Consider the following 24,861-nt stretch of genomic DNA (forward strand, 5'->3'; position numbering starts at 1 on the left):
GATCGAGAAACGCGTGAAAAGATCCGACAAAGGTAAATTTTTATTGTAATTTTTTATGTTTTTTTAAGTTAAGATAACAATTTTCTAAGTTTCAACCAATCAACTAGCTAACCGACCAATCAGTCAACTAACCAACCGTTCATCCATTTAACCAAGAACCTAATTTACCAGCCAACCAGTTAACCAACCAGCCATTTAACTAATCATCCAACAAACCATCCATCCTCCCAATCAACTATTCAATCAACCAACCAATCAACTAACCAATTAACTAACCAACTAACCATCCTACCGATTACAGATCATTCCCGTTATTGCCAGAATGGCGATCCATGTGACAAGCATATCTGGTGCGTCATGGTCGGCTTCTACTCCGATCTCTGCTGTTGAAAATTTTATTTTTTGCATACATAATATGTGTGTGTATTTGTATATTCACGGTAATTCACGTTGTTACGGTTGGTAACGAGTTGGGTATGAAATAAACTTGAAAAAATTAAAAGATTATCAAAAAATATATAAGGTATAAAAGATATTGTTGGAAATATGATGGGAAATATTTCTGACTTGCGTTAAATAACAATGATATCAATGTTATGCTGAGCAAGTATTTTTGCATGTTAGAAATAAGTCATCGTTAGTTTTCTGTCAATCAGCTTAGGACAAATGAACCTCTCTACCATTTTTACTAATGTTTTCTGAATCTAAACCAAAATAGAAATCGTTAAATTGTGGAAAAATTAGTAACGTTACTTCTTTCTCGCGCCTTGTCCTTTCAGGACCATGGCGATCATCGACCTCCACAAGCCCCGATCTTTTTGATTTGGTTTGTGTTGTCTTTGTCGATGGTTTTCTTGGCAAAAGTTGTAGACAGTAGATTGCCATTACTTGCTGTCCACTTTTCTACTTCTATAAGAGATGGGTCATGACAAATAAAATTAATAAGTCGGGCGACTCAGTGTTGTACTAATGCAGAGGTGGGCAAGCTGCGGCCCCTCACAGCAAAAAGTTTGCCCACCCCTGGTGTAATGGATAAGATGCCCGACACCGCTGCTACGATGACTGCATTAGAAGTTGTTAGTAGGTACCTACGGTATGCACTTGTTGCTTATGTCTGAGAAGTACTAAGAGATAATTTTAAACTAAAAAATTTACTGGTGTGGTTTCTAAACAGCTTTTCAATTAATTGAACGTTCTTTTGATTCAGTTTTTGTTACTCTAAAAATGACCATGCGCGAGGAGCGAATGAATTTTGTTGACGTTTTACAAGCGTTAATTGCTTTGGAAACATGCTCCTTCGATTTTTTATTAGAGTGGTAAAAAATATTACCAGTATTTATAACTTTTGTGTGTGTGTATGTGTGTGTGTGTGTGTGTGTGTGTGTGTGTGTGTGTGTGTGTGTGTGTGTGTGTGTGTGTGTGAGCATTAAAAAGTTCAATCTTAATTTCTATTAAGGACGGACGTAACGAATGACAATTAAAAAATTAATTCTTTCAAAATATTGTTGAAGCAACTTTTTAATGGAGTTCAAACGAGCACGTATAACAAAACGCGTCCCACCACATGTTGCTGGGATCTCCTTCCATTTAAACAGCTACGCAGGGCTAGGCGCCATAAATCCTTTTAGCAAAATATAGTTGAACGTTTCATCTTAGAGATATTTCAAATGTTAAACATTTTACTATTAAGAATGTAATAAATCATCCAAATTTTGTTTAAATAATATTTCAAAGTTTATTTTAATTCTAGGTTAACCGTTTTAAAATGCAAACAAAGAGTGCGTTCAGGCTTTTCATAGAGCTACATTTCTGAAATAAAAATGACAGAAATCAAACGGAGCAGAAATTAATTGAATAATTAAACAATTTGAAACATTTTTTTACTAATCTCAAAATAAATTTAAAAACTTTTTTCTAAAAAATACTCAATAAACCTTGTATAAACATTAATGTCACAAAGTGCGTTTGTAAGTAAATCGGTTAAAAGAACTGAATCAGTCGTGAGAAATGTCGAATTTTGTAGTTCAATAATATGTAAAAAAAAAATAAATTTTGTAATACGCTTAAAAGCAGAGTCACATAATTTAATTCTGAAGCGAATTGACTAAATCAAAAAATGTCTGACTCAAATGTTGAAATCCATTATCCAATAAAAGCCACTAAAACCGTTTCAAAACAGCGTGTGTATAATCAAAACTTTACTTTGTTAAAAATTGTCCATCTGATTGATGATCGAAAATTTATCATCGTCACCAAGTAAAATCTAACAATCAACTTCTATAGCGTCAATTCACTTAACAAATTAACTTTGCGTCAACAAAGGGTTCCATGCGTCAATAAAAAGTGAAAACAGATATTGATCGTTATTGAAAGGAAGTGAAAATCAAACAACCAATAATAAAGTTTATTTTTTAAGAAGTAGTTATCAAGTCACTTTACTTTATTTGCCATAAAGTGTGTGCGTGTTTGTGTGTAGTGTGTGTGCACTCATTATGATGAATGATTGATTTATGATATTAACTTTGCTAAAACTTGTCCATCTAAATGATGACTTTACTAGCTTTACCAAGTAAAATCTAACAATAAACGTTTACAAAGTGTAAAATTAAGTAAAAAAAATGAACTTTGCGTTATGGTGTAGAGCTTTAAAGCGATTCAACTTTGTTTGATTTATAAACGATTCAACAAAGGACTCGGTGGGCAATTAATAATGTTTGCTCCAACGAAAGAAATTTTATCTATAAATACATGAGCCTATATCATGTTCTACACGAATTCGAAAATATATTTCTACTGTGTACTATACTTATAATTTTTTCAACTGTGTTTTACTGTGTTTTCTACTAATCATTTTTTCAACTGTTTCCTCTACTAATCATTTTTTCAACTGTGTTTTACTGTGTTTACTACTAATCATTTTTTCAACTGTGTCTTCTACTAATCATTTTTTCAACTGTTTTCAACCAATCTTTTTTTCTATTGTGTTTTACTGTGTTTTCTACTAATCATTTTCGAACACAACAAAATGGGTATCGGAGGCTTCTTCAACTGGGTCAGCAAGAAGTACCCGTCGGTGGTGCTGCCTGCATCGAAGGTGAACATGGGCTTCGACAATTTGTACCTGGACATGAATGGCATCATTCACATCTGCTCAAATCCACCAAACAAACCCGCACTTGCTACTAAAAGTGACCTGATGGCGGAAATAGCCAAATACATCGACCGCCTAATGACAATCGTTAAGCCCAGGAAGTTACTGTTTATCAGCATGGATGGCAGATCTCCTAGGGCGAAGAACAACAAAGAGAGGCAGGAGATGTTGGAAAAAGGCTTGGGAAGCGTGCAAACACGAGAGAGCAGTAACGACATCAGCTACATGTTCTTCATGAAAGGAATATCTCAAGAGCTGTGTCGTTACATCGACTCGCGTGTAAGTAGCAGTCCGAGCTGGAAGGGATTGGCTGTCATGCTATCAGACGCTGAGGTGCCAGGTGAGGGTGAACACAAGATTGTGGAGTATATAAGAAGACAGCGCGTTCAAGCACAATACAATGCGAATATGAAACATTGTTTGTTCAGCGTGGACGCTGATGCCATCATACTGGGCCTAACAACACACGAGCCCATGTTCACCATTCTAAAGCAGTTGAAGGATGATGAAAGTTTTGTTTTCGTCCAAATTAATGTTTTAAGGGAATATTTGTTTAAAGATTTAAAAACGTTTAATTTGTTGAAACAGGACCTGGAAAAGAGCATCGATGACTGGGTGCTGCTGACAACCTTGCTGGGCAACGATTTCCTTCCAGGATTGCCGTCCGTGGACATCTGGGAGGGGGCAATCGGCAGGATGATTGGGATGTACAAGAAAGTACTGGAACGAACTGGGTGCCATCTCAACAACAATGGGTTCATCAACTACAAGAGCTTGGACTTCCTGTTCAGATTTTTGGCTGAAGAGGAGGGCAACATCTTCAAAAACAGAAAGATGACCATTGCGGATGTGCGTGGTAATATCGTAGAGCCCAAAGACGACCGAGTTCATAAATATGTTATGGGGTTGACTTGGGTTCTGCGTTACTACTACCAGGGCTGCCCTTGTTCCGACTGGTACTATCCGTACATCCAAGCACCGCTTGCCTCGGATTTCAAAAATTACAAATGGCCGGATAGCCCGATAACATTTTTTGAATCCGAGAAACTGGAAACGAAGGAGCCAACAGGAAGGTTGTTTGCACACAAGGAGGTGTTTGATTCCGGCAAAATTTTGATTTCTAACGGCATTGCAGGAACAGTAGACAGAGATGATACACAAAGGTTTGACTGCAGCCAGGCGTTAGTTGTCAGATTTGAAAATCCACAAATTAACAAAGGATTCGTCTTCCCGTCAGTTTTTCATGCAAAAGCCAAGATGCCTCCAGCAATCCTTTCCAAAGAGGATTTCCAGAAGCAACGAGACTATAAAAAAAAGAATCAACTAAAAAAGAGGTGATTAGTTTTGCATGACGAACCGTGGAAAAAAGCAATAATTTGTTTGTTTTGAGTTCTTGAAATCTGACAAAAAACGCCAGGATGAAGTCTTATTTCTGTGAAACAACCATCTCCGCATTCAAAGCCTGCAATACCTTTAGCGGTCAAAATTTTGAAGTCCTGTACGTGTTTTCGCTTTTCTGTCAATAAACGTGTTACAAATAAATTCCTAAACTAACTATCGAGAACTCTTATTTCCCCCGAATTACCATAAGTTGCGATTACGAAAATAACCTGAAAATAATGATACAAATAAAAAGTTAACAGTTAAAAATAACAGAAACGTTTTACCTGAGTTGATTTGGTGAATGTCCATTAAAAACTGATAAACTGTTACCTGAGTTAAAATTTTACCCAAACCAGCCACATTCTAACTGTAGTTAATCATTACACGGTTAGGGCTTTACTATTATGATTTAAGATATTAATTCTAGTAAAACATTTCAGTAATTAAATAAAAACTAAGTTCCGAATTCAATCAAATAAACAACAATTACAATCAAACTCGTTACTTATATCTTCTTCGTAACTTCAAAACAAGCAATCGCCAAACAACGCCTTACACATGTTACATATTTGACTTTCCTATAATACACAATTACTGAACTTTTATTACAACCAAATGAGTAACGATTTACACAGGTATGACGAATGCATGCATTCCTCCATTATTTATTTACAAGTCTAAGTCCTTATTACTATATTTACCATTGTCATCTGTAATAAATGAATGAATGAACGAATGAACGAACGAACAAGTAAATTAATTATTTATAGATATATTTTAAAACTAGTATGAAGAATTATCATATAACAGTGTTTAAAATATTGTTAAAAAAAAGTTTAGCTGTTATTAGCTGACGAACAAAAACAGAATCTAATTATGAGTTCAATTCGTTTAAACACTCATTGACTTATCAATTATTCAATTAAATTATTCAATTAATCAATTAAACTATTCATGCAACCATTGCCAAATCAAATAAACCATCCCAATCTAACCAACTACTCAATTAAACAGTGAATTACGTTGTATAATTATTAAAAAAAATTATTAACAAATTAACTAATCACTTTAATCAGCTTAATTAACATAATTAATACAAATAAGGTATGGAAGATTTTATTGCATTCGACGGTAGGATGAACTGAACGGCCCTGATGGACTCCGGGAATAAATTATGATAATTAGGCAGGGGTACGTAAGCAGCTGTGATCTGTTTGCCTGTGGGTCGTTAACATAATAATTATAATTAATTATATTTCCTTGAGTATAGAACGATATATTATATTATAACAAATTACCACTAACTTGTAATTTGATATGAATTAATCAATAAAAATAGGTGAAAAGGAAAAAGCTGGAGAAATTATAGTTTGCAGAAAATTGAGCAAGAGAGAGAGAGAGAGAGAGAGAGAGAGAGAGAGAGAGAGAGAGAGAGAGAGAAAGAGACAGAAAGAAAGAGACAGAGAGAGACAGAGAGACAAAGAAAAGAAGAAATAATTGAAAGAAAAAAAGAAATAATTGAAAGAAAAAAAGAAATAATTGAAAGAAAAAAAGAAAAGACAGAGAGAGAGAGAAAGAGAGAGAGACCAGACAAAGAAAAAACAAAAACTAATTAATCCACAATTCATTCAGACAAACAGCAATTCAAACACTAAACCAACCAACCAACCAACCATTCAATCAACCAACCACGACAGACCAGCCAATCACACATCACGAACCTGCAAAAAACCTGCCATGGAGGGCATTTACACTGGACATGGCCGACGCAATGGACGGACACTTAACGTAGACGTGGCCCTGGGCAGATGTCTTGTCGACGTGTATATGCAGGACCCCACCGTGTTTATTGCATTCCTCAATCACGTCGTCCTTTAGCTCTCTCTCCCACTCAGCATCCTTCAATCTGAACAGAAAATTTTAGTGTATTTGTAAGTGTGTGTGTGTGCGTGTGTGTGCATTTGTGTGTGTGTGTGTCTTTCAATTTTGACGTGTGTCGTCGTGTTGATGTTTACATACAAACTAAATACAAAAACTAGATGCGTATAAATAATGAATAAATACCTCTTACTAAGAGACAAATGACCTTCAATGTGTGTCTAACATTTATTATAGATTTGCACAAATAGCTCTTAACATAAAGAGAAAACGTGGGATACACACATACACACGCACGCACACAGACACCACACACAAAAGTATACGCTCCAAAACAAACAAAACGTAAATATCAAAACAGAAATACATACTCATTGGCAGTGAACATATTACTGAGGAGGAAACACTGAGTTGCGATTGGTGGGGCAGGGGCGTCAGCCTGCTTCTGATTGGTCGGTGATAATTTGGCAACCCCTCCACCTCCACCATTCAAAACGCTGGCCGCAGCTTTTGGAATTTCAAACCCTGTGCCTGTATGAGTTTCGATAAAAAATTAATAAAACTCAATATTTTAATAAAATAAACATGCTAGATGAGCAAATATTTGCATGGTTGATTGATTAAGCGGCTGGTTGATTAGTTGGTTAATATAACAACCGACTGATTGGTTGGTGGGTTGATTGATTGATTGATTAACCTTCAGCAAGTTTAGCCATTAGTTGAATCCTCGAGGTGGCATTCATTCCGAAACCTGCTTTGTCCACCTCATCCGCATCAAATAACGTTGACGTTGACTGCCCTAACTGTAGGTAAATTAGGTTGATTGATTGATTGGTAAATTGATTGGTTGATTGATTGATTTGTTGATTGACTGACTAATTGGTTGACTGGTTGTTTGATTACTAAACATACTAAATAAGCCACAAACGTACAACAGGACCCCAAAACAAACGAACATACATAACCGCATGTTTATTTACCATACAATAAGCAAGCAAACATAGAAATACAACTCCAAATATATACAAATATATACAAGTACAAACAAACAAGCAAACAAACAAGCAAGCAAGCAAGCAAACAAGCAAACCTGATAGTCGGCTACGTTTCCAAGTTTCATGGGTCGACCAGCCAGTTCAAAACCATTCAACTGTTCCAAGGCCTTCTTGCCATCATCGCCTCTCTTAAACTGCAATCAGACGAAGGAGTGAATGAGGGATTAAATTAAGTGAAATAAATGAATGAATGAACAAATCAATGAAATTGATGTAATGGATGAATAAAATGAATGACCAAAGAAACAGATGGATGAATGAGTAATAAAAAATAAATCAACTATTGAATAAGTAAATAAATGAACGAAAGACGAATGATTAATTGGACGAATGAACAAATGAATGAATGAATGGATGGATGGATGAATGAACAAATGGATGAATAAATGAATAAAAATGTCAACCTGTAGGAAGCCATATCCAAGTGATCTGCCTGTGGAATGATCTCTCATGAGCTTCAACTCATCAATCTATTAGTTGATTGTGATTGGTTAGTTGATTGTGATTGGTTAGTTGAATGTGGCTGGTTAGTTGAATGTGGCTGGTTAGTTGAATGTAGCTGGTTAGTTGATTGATTAATTGATTAATTGAAATTATCTCAAACTGGAACTATATTAACTTAACAACTTCAGAAAACATATACAAAGACAAACAGACACACACACACACACACACAAACAAACACACACACACAAACAAACAAACACTAACCGGCCCAAAAGGTTCAAAAATGCCCTTCAGCATTTCCTCAGTGATGTTGTAGTGCAGTGAGCCTATGTACAACTTCATGGGGCCGACAGACCCGGGCTTGCCAGTGGCCGTGGTAATAGGCATGTTTGATCTGTTTCTCTCCCCGTGCGAAGGCTGGATGATGATTGGCACACCTGAAAGTTAGGTTTTAAGCTGAAATCATAGGAAAAAAGCACTGGTATTTGCATTGTATTTTACACTGCATTACTGAACCAACCAACCTAGCAAACGTTGTCCGGACAGCTCAAGTGCTTTAGCCACGGATTCAGTATCTTGGAACTCGATGTAGGCAATGCCTTTTGAGCGACGAGATCTATTGTCCATTATTAATCGCACATCTCGAATCTAGGGGGGTGGTTAGTTGGATGAATGATGAGATTGAGTGGGGCTACATGTGTGTGTATGTGAAGATGTGAATGTGTGTGTGGGCGTGTGTATGTGTGTCAGCGTGTGTGCGTGCGTGTTTTATTCTTTAATTTTCAGACATGCAACATCATTTTCAATCATTTTTCAATCATCACTACTAATGTCAACAGCAACATATATACAAATAATTGAATTATTTGCAAACAAATTTCTTTTTGTAAAGTTTTTTTTACATAATTATATTATTTAATAAAAAATTTATAATAATTAAAACAATTATAAAATTACACATCAATGTCAAATTTGAAAATGAAAAAAACATTTCAAAATTTAAAAAAAGAAATCCTCATTCCCCTTACCTTTCCTAACTTTCCAAAGAAATCCTTGAGGTCGATGGGTCGTAGCTTTGTGGAGAGTTGCATGCAGAAAATAGTTCGGGCATCTCGTTCCTCTGGCGTCAGCTCCGGCAATCTGTAGTAGAAAAGATGAATATTTGATTACCAAAATGTTGATTTTGTAAGATCTCAATATCACATGAAAGTTTGGATGATAGTATCAACGATGATACATTGATACAACGTCACGGTGATGGTAGATATAGCAATGGGATTTTTTTTTATTCAGGAATGTATGAATGAAAAAAAGGAATGAAAAAATATCTCACTTGGGTGTTGGACTCCTTCTCTTCCTTTCAACAGGTGGGGGTGGTGTTCTTTCCCTAAATCTCTCCCTCGACCTTGACCTAATTCTCCCCCTTGATCTTGACCTAATTCTCTCCCTTGACTTCTCGCGTGGTGACCTATCTGATTTAATCTTTTTCGGAGGCAGTTCATATCTTCTCGGAGATTCATACCTTGGAGATGATCTGTGGTGCCTGTCAGGGCTTCTTGACCTTCTACGTGACCTATATTTTTCGTGACGTCTCATTCTCTCTTCTTCATAAAACTCCTCCTCCTCATCACTCATTGGTTGTGGACTGTGCCTCGACCTAATTTTACCGTCTCTGATATGTCGACGTCGTCTTTCCTCTTCGTACATCATCATCATTCGTTCTTCCTCGTCGTCCATTTCCTCTTCATAGTATTCCCTCGATCTTCTGTGTTCTTTCTTCTTCTTCTTTTTCTTCCTTTCTTCGTGACCTGATTTTCTTTTGTGCTTCCGAACTTTCACCTCTTCCTCCTCCTCTTCAGATGGCCTGCAAGGGAGAAAAGTATCACCTTTAAATATTATCTTCTGAAAATGACATCCTCTCCTCATAAGCTTGGAGAGAAAGAAAAGGATGTATCGAGTTATATGGAGAAGTAAAATTTATCTTTTCTTAATACGTGAATCAGTTGGAAGCAGAAGAAAAAAAGATTTAAACTTCATTCAAATGACCCACGGTTGAGCCACTATCATTATGAAACGGTAGATAAATTCTCTCTCCCTCTATCAAGATACAAAAACAAAACAAACTCTACTAACTCTTCTTCATATTCTTCGCTGTACCTCCTGTAAGATTTATCATAATGAATTTTAATATCATTGTATCATTAAAAAAAAACTACATTACCACATTACATAAATTAGCTGAATGCACACAAACACGTGGCTACATTAACTTACATTAAGCCATGTTAAAATGCTAGCAGTCATCATTAACATTCCAATCAAAAATAATACTTTATCAACAGCAAAAGATATCATCGAAAAATAATAATAAAAAAAAATGAATAAAATAGTTTGATGAAAATATTGTTGAAAAATGTCAACAAACTGCTGTTGGAAGGTCATCTCCAGGGTTAATAATTAATAAGTCAATTTTTACCTTCAAAAAATATTCAAGTTTTTAAAAAAAATTTATATATACATATATGCAAAAATCTGTCATCTATATAATTGTGCTTATTTAAAATAAATTAAAACAACTATTTTACATGTAAATGTATGAAGATATTTATCTACTTTGGATAAATATCTCTGCAATTTCTAAATCCTTATTGTACTGCCAGCTTCAAGATTGAATTTGAATGAGAAATACTTTCTGAAGGGAGTGTTCATTATTCAAAAATAATCCTATTTATTTCTTATTTCTTCTTTGACCTTAAAAATAATTCAATTTTTTTCCAAACTTATAACTTTTAACAGATCAAATACAAGATCAAATCTGCTGTGAATATCACACCTCTAGTAACTAATCAATCCAACATATTCACCAAACACCAACGCCCTATGTCAGAGGAATAGTCCAGAGCTTGCACCACCGACCAGGATTTTGTCTAGTTTGGTTTAGAAAATCCAATAAATTTACAAAAAATCTCCTTTCTTGGTTTTTTTTCCTTGACTACACGTTTTTTTTAGCCAAATCAACACCTTGTTAGAATTAAAAGTATAAAAAAATTTCTGTGACTTTACTGGAACATAAATTCACTGCCCATGAAACACTCCCATTGAATTATTTCATCCTGCTGTACAATATTCTCTCTAAAACTGTACCTAATAAAATGAAAATTTAAAAGTCTTTACAGAAAAATCTGCTTCTATGCTCCATAGGCAGCCTGAGATGATGATTTAATGGTTAGATCAGATCAGACAGGAAAAATGTTTTATATAAAAGCACAAAAAATATGGTGGTGTTACTAGAAGCAGATAAGATCAAAATGTTGACGTTGTCAACATTTTCAAAGCACTTTACAGCCAAAGCTGATGCAAGAGTAAGAAAGATTGATCTAAGTAAAAGGAAGAGCTTCTCTGCTGACTTTCTATTAATCTTTCATCCACTTTTGGGTAGAGAAAAATAGTGAGTTTAGTTTTTACATATCGAAGTAAAAATCTTCAATAAGATAAACCGGACTGAAATTAAACACGGAGTATAACATCCATGAAAAAAGCAGTAACAAAAAACGGTTTATCCAAGATTTAAAAACTCCTAAAATTTGTTTAAAAAATTTGTTTAAAAATAAAATTTAAACTCTTTTCTCATTGGCAGTTTAGAATCATCTTGAAACCAACTACTATTCTAGGATGACTATTTCTAATTTTTACCTATCTCAACCTCATGCTTATAATACATATATGCATGCAATAGCAAACGTTAATATCATGGCTACATTTAAATAAAGAGAGCAAATAAACCTGCCTGCAAATAAAATTTTCTAAGCAATCTATGAGGCATTACAATGAATAAATAATAAATGAATAAAGTTAGCAGTAAGAGATGTTTATTTCTGGGATATGGAAGAATTGTGGCTGGAGTGCATACCTTTTTTGTTCTTCGTGTGTACGTAATTTACAAGTAATTTTTCCATATATCAGATTACATTTTATAAGGCTCCATTTTATTCCATTATTTCTCCAAATAAACATCTTTAAAAGACCAAAATTAAAATGTTGTCATAAAAATTATTGTCTTGAATGAGAAAAGCAAATAAAAAATACTAGAGGGCAAAGAAAAATAAAAAAAACAATCGTCCACCTATTTACTGTTTTTTACCTGACAGCGGAGACATTAAAATTTTTATCAACTTTTTGCCAATGAAGCTCCCACTACTAAAAGTAAACAATCACAAATAAACTCAGGTTAATAGAGAATTCATAAACAATCAATGAAAATTTTTGATAAAAATAATTTAAAAAAAATAAAATTTGAAGCCTTACCTTTTTTCCTCATTCATTTCTTCATATGACCTTCTGGCGGGCAATGAGTCATTTTCTGCTCTATAATCCTCCCTAACTTTATTCTATTAAAACATCAAAAATAGGTACTTGTATTATTTCTATTACATTACTATTATACTTGTATTATTTTTATTACATTACTACTATTAGCAATGATTAATAATTAATATTTTTTAAATTTTAGTTTAGGTTAGAATTAGCATTTTGATCTGGGTAGGCCAGTTTAATTAAAAAGCTTGCTTAATCAATTGGATTTTGCCTAAGTAATAAGTTAGTGCTACATTAAATTAAATTAGAATTAGCTGAGTTAGTGCATATAATTCAATAAAATAATAATAAAGTAAGATAAGCCAACAAAACTTATCAATTTCTTTAATAATTATTATATTATAAATCGAAATGCAACAAAATCAAAGTGTCAAACTTTTTTCTTGTACGGTCTCTCTAGCATGTCGTTAATCTCGTAATCGTCTGCCATGTTTAATTTTTAGATTTTTAGAGATGATGACGTTCTGGTTGATTGGATCCGTTGGACGTCCTGCACAAATCCCGAGAAATATCAGATTTCTTCAAGAAAAATAAATTAAATTAAAAATATTCAAATTAAAGCTTAACAATTTCTCGTAGATACTATTTCAACCAGTTCACTAACTAAACCATTAACCGTTCGATTTATATATCAGAACACGAAAACCTAAACCTAAAGTTTTACGATGCACGAACAAACAAAATGGCGAAAAAAGAAAATTAATTTTTTAGCGCTTCACATTATAATATCAAAAATGTGTTACTAATAACAAAGCGCATGTCTCTAGGTGCGGTAATTTCGATATTTTTTATAATGAATCGGTATTTTCTAGGCACTGTCGTTTGTTTGACCTTTGAATGAAAGAGTGACAACTGAGTGGACCCCGGAGATGCAAAATAAAGTGTAGATGGATAACACCAAGATCCTTAAGCTTCACCTCATCAATATGATCTTCAACAATTCTGAACGTATAAACTTCTTTCATACATCTATTCAATCAACAAAGAATTTATTTTAAATATTTGATTTGATTTGAAGTAATTCGCCATCCTCGGATGGCTGTAAACTTACGTTAAATCTATGCTTCATGCTAGCTGATGTGTATGTAAATAAATTATGGAAAGGAGTAGGCTCTACCTGTACGGAACCGGATTCGTGATCCGGTGATCAGTCTAAAATATAAAGTGATCCAGACTGTCCTTAGTTTAATTTTCAGTATCGCCATAAATGGTAATAGTGATCAATAATGACTAATTTTATAATTTTACTAGTTCTCAATAGATTATGCGTTCTGTGAGGTTCTATGTGACGTACATTAGCTTAAAATAAGTTAAGGCTAGTTAGTCAATTATCATTTGAAGTTAGAAAACTTTTATTCAATGTCACTTTTCTTAGTTCGACGCAGGCACTCACGTACACACACACACGCACGCACACATCTCTTGACAATATGACTAATATCAATGTGATATTTGATAATAAATTGTATTAAAATTTTGATCGAAAACTATTATTCAGCTTATGATAAAACAATCGCGTGTGTGCGCGTGTGTATGTGCGTGTGTGCGTGTGTGCGTGCGTGAATTGTTTGCGCGTGTAAAGGTAAAGAAACATAATGAATGGATGAATAGATGGACGCTAAATAGACACAAACGGTATTTTCGCTTTCCGTTATTGCGTCTTAATTTCGTATAAATATAGAATATATTGATGAATATTTTATATAACATATAATAATATGGTATAGAATATAAATATATATATATATATAAATATATATATATATATTTATATATATATATATATACATAATATACAATAATATGAATATAATATAATATAATACTTCTATATATAGAAATTTGAGTGAGTGTTATAAGCGTTTTACTGAGAGGTCTGGGTAGTGAGGTGGTGTTTAGTAAGATAAATTCAAAGTTAAGCAAAATTAATATCGAAATTATCAATAAGTTATAAATTTAACTAATAAATTAATTAATTAATTAATTTAATTGCATTTTTCGAATCCGGGTATATTCGTTCGAAATTGAAAATTTTAATAATGTGGAATCTCTTGAGTTCGTCTTTTGATCTCGCTCTCTTCCTGATTCTCATTTTGGGTTATACCAGTAATAATATCATGCTTGCTAATAAAGGTAAACCTATTATACTTTTTATGATATTTTTTATTAATTCACTCACTCACTCACTCTCTCACTCACTCACTTACTCACTGTCTCACTCACTCACCCACTCGTTTGTTAGTTCGTTCATTCGTTCGTTCATTCGTTCATTCATTCGTTCATTCGTTCGTTCGTTCATTCATTTGTTCGAGTTTAGGTGGTCATTTATTTCATGATTAATAGATAATAGAATCGCCAGTATGTTTAAATATTTCGTTCAAATATTCACTTCACTTTAAATGATTATTAAACTATCCTAGGTTATGTACGTGTTTGTGTGTGTGTGTGTTTGTGTGTGTTTTAGTATTTATCTGTGCCTTTTCAGCTTGAATTAATTGATTGTGGATGAATGGCAAGTGTAAATATTATAACTCTGCTGCTTGTTAAATGTACGTTAATATCGACGTATATATTTTGATATGAAAATAAATGTATAGATATATATTTAAGCACAATAAATTACTGTTATAAATATATTTATCGATCTATATATATAGAGAGAGAGAGAGAAAGAGAAAGAAAGATATATATTTATATATCTATATATATATAGAGAGAGAGAGAGAGAAAGAGAGAGAGAGAGAGAGAGAGAGAGAGAGAGAGAGAGAGAGAGAGAAAGATATATATATATATATATATTATATAAGTATAATAAATTACTGATTTCCAGGTGTGTCACTTGAAAATGACTTCTACCCATTTTACGGCGAATATGGTAGCGAAATTGTGATCTACTGTAGTACTCATCATGACTCTAATGGTTCAGCTCATCTACGCTTTTATAGAAATTTGGGATCTGGCAAATATGAGAAGATTGAAAATAAGAATGGTGTCTATGTCTTAAAAAACTTCCGGTACAAAATTTTTGTTACTATTCAATCATTATTAATACCCCTATTTAGTAATTATAGTTATTGGTGTAGCCGAAAGAGTGTGCGTTGGGTTTGAAGACTCAATTCTATTACCATTCCTTTTATTTTACCTGATTCTAAAACTCTTGATGTTTCTCACAATTTTTGTAGTCTAGGCTTTATCTTTGATTCTAGTATGTCTCTTTCTTTTTATATTAATAGTGTTGCTAGAAGCTCTTACTTTTATTTGGAGAACTTTTATCTTTTCTTGATTGAATCAAATCTTCTCTTGTTTTTCTTTTTTCTAATGTTGTCAATCAACAAGTTTTTAATTTGTCTTCATATGGCATACCGCGACACTCCTTCATCATTCTCGTTGCCCTTCTTTAAATATTCTCGAGCATATGTTGTCATTTTGTAAATCTGGATTCCAAAGCTGAACACAGTACTCCAACTTAGGTGGAACAAATGCTTTATATAGGTCCAACATGACGATCATATCTCTGCTTTTTACTCTTCTTTTTATCATACCCAGAGTTTTCTTTGCACTTTTAGTTGCCTCGATACATTGCCGTGCTTCCTTACTATTTTGATGAATCATCACCCCTAGATCCTTTTCCTCCTCTACATTTTTTAATGGTGTGTTTCCAAGTTTGTATACGTTTGCCTTGTTGTTCGCACCCATGTGTATGACTGCACATTTGTTAGTATTGGTACTTATCAGATATATTAATTGAATCTAAACGCCCTGGCTTACGATCGTCTTTTTGTTCTCACTTCTTCTTAACTCGTATTAAACACTCTTTTGTTAAATCTGCCTATGCTTTTTTTGGCCCTTTTCTCTGGAACTCTCTACCTCCTTCTCTAACTACTTCTCCATCATTTACAAAGTTCAGAGCGGATCTCAAGACCCATCTGTTTGCAAAATTCACCAAAGAGCGCTGTTGAACATCGCTGAAATAGTGCTTTACGAACTAATTGACTGATTGTTTAATTGACTGAATGAATTACTTTCGCATAATCCTTATGAAAATAATTAACAATAAGAATTTTGAAAATAATAATAACAAAATTAATTTGAAAATTTTTATGAAATAACCATAGAAAGCGTGCTTTGCTGAAAATTCAGAATGTAACTATGAATGACTCTGGACTCTACCACTGTGCCGACGATTTGAAGCATGAAAAGTCGTTTGTTCTGAAAATCTTGAAAAGTAATTTCATTTGATTTTATTTTAAAATTCTGAAGTTTTGGTTTTATTTTTGTGACTATAGTATTTTATTTTAGTATCAAATTTTCTGTGTAATATTTTCTCATGTTTACAAAAAATTTGCTACTTCAATAATATTTCGAGTAACGCTTCATAGAATAGTAGTACGCTTGTTTGTATTGTTTGTTTCTGAATATTTTGTCAAATGAATACATGAGCCAACCAATCATTTATTATCGATAATCACAAATACTTTTTCAAAATGATCTGATATTTAAATAGTTTTTCGAAATGATTTTATATTAAAAAATAATTTAATAATTTTTCCATCAGTTTTATTATCAAATAATATTTTATAACTTACTTAAGGATTAAATTATTATGAATTTAGATACAATATTCCATTTCAATCACACAACACGTACACATTTTCAGTTAAGGTTCGGCGTAAAATGGAACCCTCAAAAATGGTTCTAATTTGCACCTTACTGGGTTTCAACGAGAACCCACCCAGCCTTCAAGTAGAATGGTTCTATCGGGGCACCCGACTAAAAAAACTGAATCTTCAACATACGTCGAATCTCGCTACCGCTGATACTTCAAATGGTCTCAAGGATGGTTTGAGATATCAATTTAAATTGACTGACGTTCAGAGTACACTGTCTCTGTCTAATCCAGGTTTGTAATTTTTGTTCAATTTGTTGTGGTAGTAGTAGTAGAAGTAGAAGTAGAAGAATTAGTAGTAGTAGTAGTAGTAGTTGTTGTTGTTGTTTTGTTGTTGTTGTAGTAATAGTAGTAGAAGTAGTGTAAACATTATTATTGTTATATTGTTAGCATAATAATACTAGAACTACATCATCAGACGTCAATGATTTTGGACCATACACTTGTGCATTCCATCTGCCCACTAATAAAGGCTCCTTCGTCATATCTGCTGACAGCTATGATAACGGTTAGTTGAATGTATGAATGAATGAATGAATGAATGAATGAATGAATGAATGAATGAATGAATGAATGAATGAATGAATGAATGAATGAATGAATGAGTGAGTGAGTGAGTGAGTGAGTGAGTGAGTGAATGAATGAGTGAGTGAGTGAGTGAGTGAGTGAGTGAGTGAGTGAGTGAGTGAATGAATGAATGAATGAATGAATGAATGAATGAACGAACGAATGAATGAACGAATGAAAAAATGAGCGGTTTTGTGATAAATGCGACCGGTATTTTTTTTATTACAAATGTTCATTAAATTATTCATTGGATAATAACTATTATTTTAATTTTATTATTTTTATAATTTTCTTATACATTCTTTCATTCATTAATTACTCTTTAATTCATTCTTTTCAATCAATCACTCACTCACAGATTTCGCTCAAGCTCAATATAGTATCTCAACTAGTCCTTCGTGTACTCGTTTTTCTCCTACCAACCATCTTTCTAATTTATTATTATTTATTTATTACCTTTATAAAATTTTACATTTTACGACCTGTTACTACGACTACGACTATTACGGTTTAAACTAGATGCCTAGCGTTACTAACTTTTACGATATTAGTATATTATTATTATCAAGTTTTTTTAAGTTAAACCAATTAAGACAGTTCAGGATGATCTATAAAACGTTGTTTATTATTTATATAAGAATGTTACATGCATGTTAAGCAACTCTCTGTGTGGAAAATCTAATAGCAACTCTCTGTGTGGAAAATCTAATAGCAACTCTCTGTGTGGAAAATCTAATAGCAACTCTCTGTGTGGAAAATCTAATTGCCGTGCAACATTTTGCGATTTGTACGGTTAAGTTAACTGTGTGGAAAATCTAATAGCAACTCTCTGTGTGGAAAATCTAATTGCCGTGCAACATTTTGCGATTTGTACGGTTAAGTTATGACTATATGCCCATGCCGCTGCCTTTCCAATTATTAAGATTAGTTAGTTTCCTACTTTAGCTACTAATTCTTAAGAAAGGTTGAGTTTTTTTAATTTGTCTTATTCGTATTTAACATTGTTCAAAATTTTGAACTACTGTAAAAGATAAATTTTAGAGAAATGTTGAAAAAGTTTAAAAAGCAAAAAAAACTTCCGAAAACTAGAAACTGGATGAGATAATTTACGAATTATCTTTTTGTTTCCCAATAATGTTACGAGCTATTTTACGAAGATCTGGTTTCTGATATACTCGATCATCGCGTAACAAGGCAAAAAGACAAACTAGAATAGTAAAAAACAGTTCTTTAATCTGAGCCTAATTTGCTTCATTGCGTTCACGTTGTTTCACTCAGAGGACAGATTTGATATGCCTAAGCATATTTAAAAATATTAAAAAACCAAAAAAATAGAAAAATATACCGAAAAGAAAAAAATAGAAAAATATACCGAAAAGAAAAAAGATAAAGCTTATTGGATGTAGGTATCAAGATTCAAGGTACCTACTTAATCCATTAATGACGAATTATTGAGTAAGAAGACTATAGAGTCTCGTTTTATCGTGATTCATTTGTTACCTTTGTTCCTAGGCATTTTTGCGGTTCTAAAAATGACTTAAGAGGACAGACAGACAACCTACCTAAAAAAGCTACCTAAAAAAAGAATTATATATATGTATCATCTACTACTTTGACGAGACATGGTTTTATGCATTATGATTGATTTATTATAAATTATTCTTAATGTTGAGTTAAATCATGAATTGAAAATAAGATGTGAAATGATGATTTGATATAACCTATCATTTTTAAACTGGTTACAATAAATGAATCAAAGTATAATCTTGTTGTCGTTTCAATCAATAATTGATTAAATTATAATTTTTCGTAATAATTTCGTCTAAAGATATCATTCAATTAAGTATGAAAATTTTCTGTTGCGGTAATTATATACTTTGCTTTCAATGCAGCTAAATTTTGTCAGGTACAGCCATTGAATTATATAATTATTATAATAATATATAATAATATATATAATATATATAATAATATATAATTGAGTTATATAATTCCATGGGTACAGCTTCTCGGATGCATGATCCAGACCTAAAGGCAAACCATTGAATTATATAATTAGTTATTATTATATTAGTTATATAATTCCATGGGGCAAACTTCCTTCGAATAAAAAATAAAACATTCATCGTTCGCCATTTTACAATATCGTCAGATTAGGATGTAGTCGAACTTCAGTCTGATTTGAATGTGGCTGGCTTTTACGGTTCAATATTCAAAAATGTACTGCTATGCACTTTACGGATCGGGTAATAAAAATGTCCACTGAATGTAAATGGGATACTTTTTGCTGAATCCGAGGGATCTTGGAGCGATTTTTTCAAATAACTTACAATGGAAAATTAAAGTCATCACAGCATCAAACAAAGCAAACCAAATGCTTGGTCAAATAAAAAATCTTTTGGGAAATTTGATTATAAGCTGCTTCGTAATTTATACCTAATTTTTATTCGTCCACTGTTGGAGTTTGCAGTATCAGTTTGATCCCCAGATCTAAAAGGTGATAGCGAGGTGATCGAAAGAGTCCAGCACAAAGCAACAAAGTTGGTTACATTTATAAGAGACCTAGCTTAAGAAGATCGTCTTAAAAAATTAGGATTAACATCCTTGATGGAAAGAAGAAAAAGTGGAGATTTGGCCTAGTTGTTTAAAATCATGCATAATTTGAACAAAGTTGATTTACATAATCGTTATAGCACAGTAAAAACCAAAACGTGAAGTTACAGTTTGAAATATTTTAAAGAATTAACAAGATATAGAGACAGAGAGAATTACTTATTCAATAGAGTCGCAAATACTTGGAACCCATTACCAAATGAACTTGTTGAGGCACAATCAATGAACAAATTTAAAGCAGGCATTGATTGTTGGATGAACAACAATCAATCAACAAATCAGCTGTACTAGCCTGTCTGACAGCACGCTCTCTGGATAACCTCCAGAACAGTATTATTGATGCTACTACTACTGCTGCTGTTGCTACTTCTACTGTAGTAGTACTGCTGCTACTTCTTCTTCTTTTTCTTCTTCTACTACTACTACTACTACTACTACTACTACTACTACTACGAACTGGTTTTGGTAAAATACATTGTTAAAAATGTAGAATAGATAAGTCAAACGTCACTAACAACCGCTTTGAAATCCTGCCCTGCCCGTATGTATCAAATAAATGGTTTTTTGGAATGTCATTAAAACATTCATAAATTTTTGAAGAGTAGTAGATCACCACACGGAGTTTAATCTTTGGAAATGATAAATATATTAGAATTTTAAAGCGTTGTACCAATATGTCAATTATATACACATAATGAGGAAAGATTTATAACAAATAAGCAAATTGATAAGCAAAGTTCAATCTATGGTCTACAATTTTTGTTGAAATTATAAAACATTATCGAATATTTTCAAATTAGGTAATGCCGGATCTGAGAATATCAAATACTTTTATTAAATATTTGATTTAAAACACTTGACGAATACTACTTGTCTCATCCAAATACCTTGGGTAGCAGAAAAGTAGACAAAAGTGAGTAAAGTTGTGGTCTAAAATTTTTATTTTCTAAACATTTTCAAGTTTTTATTCAAGAAATGGAATTTTATTTTATTTCTTCTATCGCGATTTGTGTTTTTTTTGTTATCGTTCGCAGTTGAAGAAGCCGGAGTTACTTCAATTCAATTATTGAAGGGTTTTGTTTTAAATTAAATTACGAAAATCAGAAAATACAAAATAATTTTTTATTTTCCGATTTTTTAAATTTTAAAATTTATAAATTTTTTTAACTAATAGAAAATTAATTTACTTTTTATTTCTCACTAGAGTAGACTAATTAGTGACTATTAGTGATTATTAGTTCTGGTTACCATAGCCAGCCAGTGCTAGAAGCTAGAGATGCTGTAATAATAGTGTGTAATCTGTAATCAATGTAATTATAACTGTAATTTTTTAAAAATATAGGAAATGTAGCAGGTACCTGTTGATGTTTTGATATTGCTTGCAGTCATCGGTTTCAAATGCATGTAGACCCCCATGTGCATGTCACCAATTACGATGTCCATAATAAAAAAAAAATATAATAAAAATAAATAAATAATAATTGAGTTATTTTTTTGATTAATTTTATCTCCCATAGCCCAGATCTCAAATCAAAGAATGAAAACGTTTCATCATTCAACTACTAATCGATTGTCGGCCTATATTACACTTTGTTGTGTAATATTTTTTGGAACTGGTTAACATTTATTTATTTATTTATTATTATTATTTATTATTATTTTTTTATTATTAATTTTTTTATCTTTGGAATTGTTTATTTATTTATTATTATTATTTATTACTGTATTATTTTGTTGTGTAATATTCCATGGAATTGTTATTGGATTCTTTAATATTTATTTATTTATTAATTATTAGTATTTATTTATTGTTATTTTAGATGACCTTTATCTCTGATAACTTTTCTTAACCAGTGGCTACCTCAAGCCCACAACCTACCAACGGTGACCACTATCCTTATTACGCCGAGGGCACTGACCTTGTTTTCCCGTGTTCGGGCTCGGCTAATGATCACTTCTCATTCTATTGGCTGAGAACTGGTGGCCGAATTTTGCTGTCAGCCAATGAGGAGAGAGTTCTTATCACCACCTGCATGTTTGTTTTTTTATTTTTATTTTGTGTTCAGTTTTCTTTGTTTGGTGTAGTTGTATATTTTTGTATATTTTTTCAAGTCTTTGTTTTCTCAATTTTTATTTATAAAACTTTTTTTTTTGTACGTTAGCCTGAAACACACACACACATCCACGCATACACATATGTTTACATACTCACACACACATCCATTCCACATACATACATAATACACACATATATACACAGAGAGGAAAATACAAACCTCCTGTCGAAAAGATTGACAAAGAAGAATTTAGTTTTGACTGACACCGGCCAGTATGAATGTTCAACGGACGATAAGAAACAAACTTATGTCATTTCTGTAACTGTGCTGAAAAGTGAACTTATTTTTTAACTTGGGTGATTGATTGGTTGGTTGGTTGTTTGGCTTGTTGGTTGGTTTTTAGGCTAATTGGTTGATTGATTGATTGGTTGGTTAATTAGTTTTATAAATATGTCTATAATAAGCATAAAAAAAAAATTTAAATGTTCATGTTAAAGGTACAAAACTTACAAAATATACCTTTTAAAGGTATCATAATTTATAAGGTACCAAAAATGTAAATATGTTAAGGTGCCATAGTTAATAAAATATTAATTCCAAAGGTACCAAGCGAGATATAGTCTACCCTCAGGACAATAGTTCAATGTTGCTAATTTGTGATTTAGATGGTTTCGGTGCAAACCCGCCTTCCTCAATAGTTGCTTCATGGTTCCTTAATGATTCCTTGATTTTTAAAATGGTTCCTAACGGTAACCAAACTAAAGTGAAGGGTTCACATCAATTTAAATTCGACGGCATTACTATGTCTATGAATTTAACTAAATTAGGTTAGTCTGTCTGTTTGCTTGTCTATCTGCCTGCTTGTCTATCTTTTTTGTAGAAAGATCCATGATTTTTAAATCTGTAATTTTGTGATTTTTATGTTTTAATTTTTGGATAATAGAATAATATTGAACTAATTTGGAAGCAGACAAGGAGAGTTTTGGCGTGTACAAGTGCAGTTTCACCGTTCCCAGTAGTAAAGGGTCGGTGCATATCTGGGATGAATTTAATATCACAGGTGATTGAATGAATGGATGGACGGGCGAATGAATTGATGGAACGAATGAATGAATTGATGGAATGGATGGAAGATGGAATGGTTAGTCAGTTAGTTGGGCGATTTGATAAATGATTGATTTAATGGTTGAAAGAATGTAATTTAATTTCACCATTTACGCTTGGACGTAAGAATGATTGAATGAGTGAATAAATGAATAAGTAAGTGAATGAGCGAATGAATGAATCATTAGATGAAGGAATGAATGTGTGAATTATCTATCAATTGGCTCCATCATTGAACATCGGATCATCTTTCTTCCAGACATTCCGATCACTAAACTCCCAAAAGGCCAGTGGACTGATCAAAAATTAGTATTAATTGTTGTATTCCTGGCCATATTCCCGGCTTCTATAGCGACCTTATTGGTGTTATTTTTGTGTAAAAAATGTTCAAAGCCACTGTCCTTTCCAGATATGCCATTGTTTGGTAGGAAGTCTCAGTCCTAATTTTTTTTATTTTGAATGAATGAGTGAATGAATAAATGAATGAATAAATAAGATATTGATTCATTAATTTGTTTGTTCGTTCATTCATTCATTCAGTATTTTTATTGTCCACGTTTATATATATATATATATATATATATGTGTGTGTGTGTGTGTGTGTGTGTGTGTGTGTATACATTTATAGTATATATGTGTTTTGTTAAAGTGTAGTTAGTTTTGTTTTGGAAGAATGATTGGATGAATGAATGAGTGATTAATTAACTAATTAGTCTTTAATTTATTTATTCATTCATTCGTTCATTCAAGTCAATCATTTTTCTTCTTTTTTTTCCAATTTGACTTTTGGTTGAAAATAGGTTGAGAAATATTTCTATCTGTCACTACCAGTTGTAGTATCATTTCTATTGTAATTTACCTTATTTTTATTACGTTGGAATTACCATTGGAATTTCTATCATCACTGTATTGTTTCATCTATCATCTGTTTTATCACAATCTCTTGTATCTTCATACCTTGTATTATTATCATCAGTATCATATATCATTTTTCTATCATCATCATCGTCGTCGTCGTTGTTGTAATCAAAACGAACCTTTCGTCATTAACTATATCATTTTCTATTTAGGAAATATGTTTAATTAATTTACTGGTGTTCTTCTCTCTCTCTCTTTCATATTCTCTCTCTCTCTCTCTCTCTTTCATATTCTCTCACTCTCTCTCTCTCTCCCTTTAATTCAACAATTCAGTTCAATAATCCTTTTATATTCTCTCTCTCTCTCTCTCTCTCTCTCTTTCTATATATATATATATATTTATATATATATATAATTATACATGACATATTTAATTCATGACTTGAATAATTTGAGTGTTGTCTCACATGTTTTTAACTAGTTGAGATTATCGCTTTGATTTTTTCTCCGCTCGTCTTGTAATACTAACATGTTTTTATATTGATTATATGTATATAATATCACTCAATCAATCAGTCAATCGATAGGAAACTTATATAGCGCCAATTAAATGTTCTAAAAGGCGCTGTCATAGTTGTGTAAACATAGAAGTCTACTACTCTATTAATAAGAAAAAACTTAAGTAAAATTTTCAAAAAACTTAAGTAA

At 32.4% G+C, this 24,861-nt stretch overlaps 3 protein-coding genes across 3 annotated transcripts; 2 read left to right on the plus strand and 1 right to left on the minus strand.

Annotated features, from left to right (window-relative positions):
- Positions 1-3,025: 3,025 nt before the first annotated feature.
- HELRODRAFT_86287 (hypothetical protein) lies at positions 3,026-3,649 on the plus strand (the record flags this gene model as incomplete). Its single annotated transcript, XM_009027672.1, has 1 exon — positions 3,026-3,649. A coding segment is annotated over one exon (624 nt), but the record flags the coding sequence as incomplete, so codon positions are not given.
- Positions 3,650-5,026: 1,377 nt separating this feature from the next.
- On the minus strand, positions 5,027-12,982 carry HELRODRAFT_114532 (hypothetical protein). The gene is made up of 12 exons (XM_009027719.1): positions 12,665-12,982; positions 9,620-9,759; positions 9,320-9,544; positions 8,943-9,054; positions 8,439-8,562; positions 8,179-8,351; positions 7,872-7,937; positions 7,503-7,601; positions 7,110-7,215; positions 6,784-6,943; positions 6,256-6,440; positions 5,027-5,752 (listed from the first exon to the last, which is right to left on the minus strand). Exons 1-12 carry the CDS (start codon positions 12,716-12,718, stop codon positions 5,625-5,627), a joined length of 1,572 nt encoding a protein of 523 aa, XP_009025967.1. The 5' UTR covers positions 12,719-12,982; the 3' UTR covers positions 5,027-5,624.
- Positions 12,983-14,327: 1,345 nt separating this feature from the next.
- HELRODRAFT_178849 (hypothetical protein) lies at positions 14,328-23,739 on the plus strand (the record flags this gene model as incomplete). The annotated part of the gene is made up of 10 exons (XM_009027720.1): positions 14,328-14,421; positions 15,119-15,302; positions 16,404-16,513; positions 16,946-17,188; positions 17,373-17,462; positions 21,989-22,169; positions 22,395-22,525; positions 22,794-23,018; positions 23,159-23,251; positions 23,555-23,739. The coding sequence occupies 10 exons, from the start codon at positions 14,328-14,330 to the stop codon at positions 23,737-23,739; spliced, it is 1,536 nt and encodes a 511-aa protein (XP_009025968.1).
- Between the last annotated feature and the right edge of the window lie 1,122 nt (positions 23,740-24,861).

Source organism: Helobdella robusta (genome assembly GCF_000326865.2).
Source record: "Helobdella robusta unplaced genomic scaffold HELROscaffold_50, whole genome shotgun sequence".
Classification (NCBI taxonomy): domain Eukaryota; kingdom Metazoa; phylum Annelida; class Clitellata; order Rhynchobdellida; family Glossiphoniidae; genus Helobdella; species Helobdella robusta.

Bases quoted from the DNA above. Each gene is read 5' to 3' on its own strand.
- HELRODRAFT_114532 (XM_009027719.1), bottom strand. From the start codon at position 12,718: ATGGCAGACGATTACGAGATTAACGACATGCTAGAGAGACCGTACAAG. The intron at 7,938-8,178 runs GTTAGTGTTTGT...ATCAACTAATAG, and splicing joins TTTTTGAACCTTTTGGGCCG to ATTGATGAGTTGAAGCTCAT. The intron at 7,216-7,502 runs GTTTGCTTGTTT...ATTTACCTACAG, and splicing joins GAAACGTAGCCGACTATCAG to TTAGGGCAGTCAACGTCAAC.